Source organism: Bidens hawaiensis, unplaced genomic scaffold (genome assembly GCF_021521415.1).
Source record: "Bidens hawaiensis isolate Kalapana, Puna unplaced genomic scaffold, B.hawaiensis_p1.1 tig00000295_1, whole genome shotgun sequence".
NCBI classification, from domain to species: domain Eukaryota; kingdom Viridiplantae; phylum Streptophyta; class Magnoliopsida; order Asterales; family Asteraceae; genus Bidens; species Bidens hawaiensis.
Genome location: NW_027491023.1, coordinates 427,915 through 435,503, shown reverse-complemented (window position 1 = coordinate 435,503; position 7,589 = coordinate 427,915). Strand labels below are relative to the sequence as shown.

General features: G+C 38.5%; 1 protein-coding gene across 1 annotated transcript; it reads left to right on the top strand.

The window, feature by feature from the left end:
* The first annotated feature begins 5,113 nt into the window (after nucleotides 1-5,113).
* Nucleotides 5,114-6,157, top strand: LOC143619246 (uncharacterized). The gene has a single exon (XM_077091221.1). The coding sequence runs from the start codon at nucleotides 5,114-5,116 to the stop codon at nucleotides 6,155-6,157; it is 1,044 nt and encodes a 347-aa protein (XP_076947336.1).
* The last annotated feature ends 1,432 nt before the right edge of the window (nucleotides 6,158-7,589 follow it).

The window sequence follows — 7,589 nt, the reverse complement described above, 5'->3', positions numbered from 1 at the left end:
TCAAGAGTGAAGATTACGGGTTTTATCACCTTCAATTTCCCGTTCTTTATTATTTCACCATGTTTTCGCACTTATTTACTTTGTTTGATTTTGATTAAATGATGCTAGGCTAAACTTTATAAACTACCTAGGTCGTGATGAACCTTTGTTTGGTTTGATTGTGATTGGGATTCTTTTCGTTATGGATTTTATGTTTTAAGTAAATTATTGAGTTTGATGAAATTGATGCATATGATTACTTGGTTTTATTTACTTAGATTTATTGTTTCGCATTACCCTTGTTAATTGTTTCATAGGATAGGGTTTTGTCAAGTCATTTACTGTGTGTTCTTGACTAGTTTGTGATTGAATTCGAAAAAAATCATGGAAACAATAAAACTAATCAAATAAATAAAAGTGAGCTGCTAGCCTAGAAAGCTGTAAGATGATAGGTTATTGATAGATCTTTATTGATCAGGATTGCTAGATTTAGTTCTTCGTAAGGAGTCCGTCTAGTTTTGATTGCCATCTGAGTTTGTTAAGTCAATTGAGTCTTCTTAGCTATCTTTGATTTCCACGCTGTAAGGTAGGATTTCGCCACAAAGATACTTAAACATAAACAATTAAATAATCGTAAGGAAGTTTAATATTTAAAACTGGTGTGTCTTAAAACTTGTTAGAAACTCATAGGTGTTTTCTTGAAGGGTCAAGGGTCATGTTCGGGTTTTCAGTCAAGGGTTTATCTTATGATCCCAGTTCCATAACTTAATTTTCCTAGTTAGTTGATAACCGTAACTTGGGGGATTTTATCCTTGGTAGTTACTTTTATCATCTGAATTAATCTAAGTAATTTATTAGTTTATTCATATTTTAATTAATTAGGGTTTTAAGTTTATTAATATAATAATCATTTAGGGTTAAGTAATCATTATAGTTTATTATTAATTAATTAATTTTAGTTAAATAGTATTTAGTTTAAAACGCCCCTTAAGAAATATTAATAAATAGTCATGGCATTTTGATCCGTAAAAAACGTGATTTAAACCTTCTAATACGATTTTTCACCAAAAAAATGTAAGATTCGGTTTAGTACACATGTTTAGCTTAAAAATATGTTTTTGACCAGTTGGGAGAGTTTTACATGGTTAAACATGATTTTCTTTTTTCAAACCTTAAACTTTTGATTATAAACATGTTAAAAACACTACGAATCAAGTTCTTACCTTAATTTCTTGGTTGGTCTTTAAAATAAAAACTTGTGGAACATCAGATATTATAATGATCGATTTTGAGTCTATTATAAGCACAAGTTCGGTTTTTGGCTAAAAATATGGTGTGGGTTCGGTAAACAACACTAAAACGAGCGTTTTTTCGGCTTAATTTTGCAAATTAAAGAAAAAACATACCATTTTGGTGTAAAAATACAAAATATTTTCGTAAGTTTCTTTAAACTTCTTAAAAAAGTGTTTCATAAGTCTTTTTTTGGCTTGACGGATGGTACAAAGCTTTTTTTGGTACTTTCGATCGCGTTTAATATCATAGCGTATCGTGAAACAGAAATGTTTCCGTTTAAGTAGTTTTCCGCATACTAGGGCTTTAATATTAGTATGTTAGTTGCTATAATACATATATCACTTATATATGACCCATATATACGAGTCATAATCAGTATCGTATGATTAATCGTTTACACGATATGTAATAACTAGGTATACCTTGTTTTGTCACGAATGTCACATCTTCCTGGGTATGGTGCAAAAAGGAATATCTTATTGAAAGGGAAGCTCAACCAATAAGGAATTGACAACATATAGTCAATAGTACTACTTTTTATATACATCACCATCAGTCAACTACTTTATTCACCAACCTTCTAGGCGCACGTGGGAACTCTCTGATTGGTAGAATTCCTAAAAGGGCAGGTGGCCCATACCTTCTTTCCTCACACCCGGCTATATATACCATACACCTTCAATGGTAAAAGGATATGAACTCCTTCGCAGGATTACTCATTAGTGCCACGCATATAATTATTAATCAGTCTCCCATACTAATTCTCACGCCGAATGGTGGTTATGAGAATACCCCCCCTGTCTCCTTCTCGTAACGTGCTCATGGTGTTTTGTTACGCAGTTGGTTACATTCGGATTGGCCGGATTACATCTAACCCTTGTTGGAAATACTTAATCTTAACTCCTAGACTAAGTAATTAGAGCAAGGGGTGAATCAGTGTTTCTATACAGGGAAATTAGTTAAATTTGTTTAAAATTTATGTAATTTGTTTAAAACTATTTAAATATTATTTATATTAAAAAATAAAATATGAATATATCATGTTTTAAAAGACCATAAAATGTGATGTTATCACACGGAGATGACATAAGTTACTGAAAGATGAAATATGCGTATAGATGATCATGGGATGAGCAAGATACGAGCACCTACATTACGTTTGTTGCTACAACGAGATAGCCAACAATAAGGTTATGACGATTCAAGATTATGCGCCTAACCAGAGCTTCCTAACCTGCTAAGAATCAAAGGAAACACGACTGGTTAGTCTCACTGTAGGAAGGGGTCTCCTACGATCAACCTCTGACGTGAGAATCAGTGATATGATACAAAGATTGATAGGAGTAATGAGTATGAAGACAGTAGAGAGAAAATAGAGTGAATTAGAATGAATATACATTTGGTGAAATGTTCTATTTATAGGCAGTGGGAAGCTTCTTTATGGGAAGTTTAAGCTTCTTTAGGGGAAATGTCAGCTCTTCTTTTCGCTTATGCAGGCCGGTTGTATGCCATTTCCGTGTAACATTTGCTCAACTTTTATTTGTCTTGTTGTTACTTTTACTTTATGGCAGACATCAGCTTTTCGTCAGCCATGACTTTTTCTGACAATACTGTAGCAAGAGCTTCCTGATCAAATTAGGAATCTTGCTGGGGAAGTGTCGGGCTTTGATGGTTGGTTAATTTGTATATGTTTTATTTCGTTTATTCTTCAGTTTTAATCGTTTATTTTAGGAACTTCGATACTTCATACGTGTATTATTGGATTTCAGGTCACAGGCGTTGAAGTACTCAATTTGGACATGTTGTGACACGGAATGAAGACCCGGGATGTCCAACGCGAAACGAGGAATTATTATGAAGATTGCTGGTAACAAGACCCATCGCGATACGCGATGGGATTGCTTGAGGACCCATCGCGTATCTCGATGGGATGTTAAGTAAATGTTGACTTCATGGTCCATCGCGATACGCGATGGACCAGTGAAGACCCCATCGCGTATCGTGGTGGGGGTGGTCAGACGGGCTGTTAGGGTTTATATCCAATTTTTCATCATAAACAACCCTAACTCATTTTTATGAAGAGAGGCGATTCCCAGCAGTTAGGAGGCGATTTTCACCAATATAGTTCGTGCCAAGACCATACACTTGATGCATATCATTCATATTGAAGTTTTAACGGTGTCAAGGCTCGGCTAATCTCCTAGAATCTCACCCGGGATGTATAGTTTGTAACTCTTACAGTTTTTCTCATGTAACTAAGAAAACTTTTGTATAATTATTGATGATTGATATATGATTATTGATGTTTGGTATTTTTGTGTGTTCAATCGGTTTAGGTTTACGTTAGTCTGAACATACGATTGATCATATGACTGTTTGATCATATGACTGTTTGATTAGATTGAATACAATAAAACATACGATTGCCCTTAACTGAGTCACACTGGCAAGGACTGTTTGATAACCAGTGTCGTGTGTAAAGTGATTGTTGATGTCTAAGGTTTTGTCTGATTGATCAGTCTGTAGTTAATCATTAATAATTTATCTATTAGGTTGCATGAGATTACTGTTGGTTGCTTACTTGAATTCTCGGGTGTGATTTGCTTTGTTAATTGCTTGAAACTCATTTATTTTTTTACTTGCATAATTCCAAAAATTTCCTTTATTCGCTTTTGTGATCAGCACTAAAAACCAGTTGCTTCATAATATTAAATTTGTACACGACTTGCATTGACCACATACTCCTGGTGGATACGATAGCTTACTTATCATATCTAAATAGTTTAACTAGGTTTTTGATTGACTCAAATGACTGTCATCAAAATGGCGCCATTGCCGGGGAGTTAGTGTGCTTAGTGTTTTTCGTGTTATTTGATTTTGGTGTTTAATTTTAATTCGAATCTTAATTTTTGTTTTTAGTTTTTAGTTTAAATGCTATCTTTTCTATTTTACGCGGGGTGTGTTATTTGTGCAGATAACATGTTTATGCACACCCGCCACTCAGGCAGACAGTCACCATTAATTTTCGAGCCCGAGATTGAGAGACTAGCTCGGCAGAAACGAGCCCATAACAGAAATTCAGAAATGGAAGATCAAGACCAGAACCAAAACCAACACCAAAACAAGAACCAAAACCAGAACCAAGTCCCACTCCCACAAAATAACGTGTTTCATCTAGACAACATACCTTCACCACCAGACTTCAATAACCAAAACAACCAAAACAACTCAGCTCGTGCTTCTAGAACCCAAAACCGAAATCGAAATTGAAAACTTGACCGAAACCTTGACCAGGCTGAACCTTCAGTCCCACATAACACCCTTAACCGAAGAACTCGGATTAATCTTGAAGATGTTGTTCCGAGCATTACGACAGAAGATGAAGTGGACGGGGAAGAAAATCAGGTGAATCAGGGTTTGGAAGTTGAGGATGAGGTTGATCAGTGGGTTAAAATGAATCAGGAAGTTGAGCCCGAGAACGAGGGGTATGAGAGGGAAAATGAAAAGAATGAGAATTTGGAGGCAGAGGTAGAAGAACCAGTAGTTCGAAGACGGGGTGATGCGGTTAACAGGAACAAGGAAAGGAATGATATGGGTCGGAACAGGGTTAACTGGGTGGAAAGGCCCGAACGAGTTCGAAACATTCAGGTGAACAGAGGTGGTATGGTAAATCCCGGGGGGGCCAAGGAATTTTGTAGCCCCGGTTCATGGTATTAACAGTCGGTTCAGACCGGGTATCTCAGATGGAGCATCCCCTTTGGTTCCACAGGTGCGAGTGCAAGGACAACCGACTTTTAAGCCCCGGCCATCATACATCAACATCATACCACATTTTAACAGGATGGCTTTTGAGGACCCGTATTCTCACTTGACCAATTTTTCGGCTATTTGCGGTTCGATTGGAGATGGTACTTATGATCAGGATGAGGTTTGGTTACGGTTGTTCCAGTTTTTACTAAAAGACAGGGCAAAGAACTGGTTTAACACGCTGCCAATGCACAGTATCGGGAACTGGGCCGAAATGCAGCAGCTGTTTTTAAACGAGTATTATTCGCAGTCAAAGACGAGTGTGGCCCGAATGGAGATTCGTAATTTTTCACAGTTATCGGGTGAGTTGTTTCACGAAGCATTTATCAGGTACAAGGAGATGATTAGAAAATGCCCACATCACCAAATTGAGTTGTGGGAATTGGTGAAATTCTTTGTAGACAGGTTAACATACGAGGGTCAAAAACATCTGAAAGCCTCGTGTAATGTTCATTTGCTGAATCAACCTAAGGAAGATGATTGGGATTTCTTAGATTTTATGTGTGAGGATTCCAAATCAGAAGCAGTAGCTGAAAGTCGAAGACATGGTACTTCTTCTAGGTCAGTTAAACCAGTCACGAGTGAGTCTGAACGGATTGCTGAATTGGAACGTGAGCTGGCTGGGTTAAGAAATGGTAAGAAGAAGGAAGTCGGGAAAGTTGGAGTTAAATTCCTGGTTTGTGATTATTGTGGTGAACTCGGGCATAAGGCAGATGATTGCCCCGAGTTCTATGATGACGAGGAGGATGATACTAAAGAGGTTAACTATGCTTACGAGGATTCCAAGGGTCAAGGGATGAATTCAAACACTTATCACCCAGGCCTGAGGAATCACCCGATCTTTCGCTACGAGAACACGTCTTCACAGTTGAACCCAAACTTTCAGGTAACGAGCCAGAACAGGTCGCAGGGTAATTACCGCCAGGGCGGTTATCAGCAGCAGGGTTCGTATAACCAGAATATGGGTATAACAGATATGGTAACCGGGGTGGAAATTCTTCGGGTAATCAGGACCAGCAGAAAGGGTCCTTGGGAAATTCGAATGAGTCAGTGCATTCAAAGTTGGATGAATTGTTGAAAGTCATGACTGACCATAAGGCTGAAACGAAACAGCAGTATGAGTTACGAGATAATCTTCAGAGACGATGTTGAAGCATATTGGTCAGCTCGCTGCGGATGTAGCGAAGTTACAGAAGAATACGAGCCAACTCCCGAGTGACACCACAGTAAACCCGAACCACTACAGTTCCAATTCGAAAAAGCACGTTAATCAGGTAAGTATTTTACGTAGTGGTAAAAAGTATGATAATAAAGTTGGGGTTCCACCACCATTGGTTGAGGGGGTGGTGGAAGAGATTGATGAAAATCTCGTAAGTGATGACGAGCCGGAACTGGTTAAATTAAATGAACCTAATCAAAGTGAAACTAAAATTAACAAACCAGTTCCAAAGGATGACACCAACAATTCTAAGGACAAGGAGAAGGTGAAAACCGTCCCCTATCCCGATGCCTTGTTGGCGCCATCGAAGGCGAATATGGCATCAAAAAGGGGCCCACAACAAGAGGAAATGTGGGAAACTTTTAAACATGTTAAAATCAATATACCCCTCTTAGATGCCATAAAACAAATTCCCGCCTACGCTAAGTACTTGAAGGAATTGTGCACACAAAAAAAGAGTCATAAGATTCCTAAAGAGATTGACTTTACTGACAATGTAAGTGCAATTCTCTCGGGTTCGCTTCCACCGAAGCTTCAAGATCTGGGAATGCCAATTATACCCATTCAGGTGGGTGATTTTAAAATGACTCGGGCGCTTCTAGATCTTGGAGCTAGCATCAGTATTCTCCCAGAAAGTCTATATGATCAGTATGACTTTGGGCCGCTTCGGGCAGCCGCCACCACAGTTGTCCTGGCTGACCATAAACCGAAACTTCCCCGAGGAATACTGACTGATGCTATTGTTAAGGTGGAAGACTTTTATTTTCCAGATGACTTTTTGGTCCTCGATTATGTTTCGGGTGAAAGGACCAAACAGCCTATGGTTATACTCGGTATACCATTTTTGGCTACCACAAATGCCAAAATTAATTGCAGGAATGGTACTGTTGACATGGCATTTGGTAACCGTAAGCTGAGGATTAATGTTTTCACACGTGGAGATAATTCTCTGGTCGATGGCGAGTGCTTCATGGCCGATTTCATTGACGAGTGCATCCCGCTTTATGACTCTGTCGTCAGCACGGATGGCACAGCGGAGACGTGTTTTTTATTTGACATGTTACATGTGGAAACAGATAGGTTGTTGGAAGAGGAGGAGAAACAAATGAAGATCGCAGCTATGCAAGGAGACCACCCACCATGGTCAGTCCAGGTGGAAGCACTTCCCGAGAATATTGATACCGGGTTGAAACCGTCAATGCTGGAAGCAACGAAAGTCGAGCTGAAAGAGCTCCCAAAGCATTTAAAATATGCTTTTCTCGGTAAGAATTATACTTTTCCTATTATTATA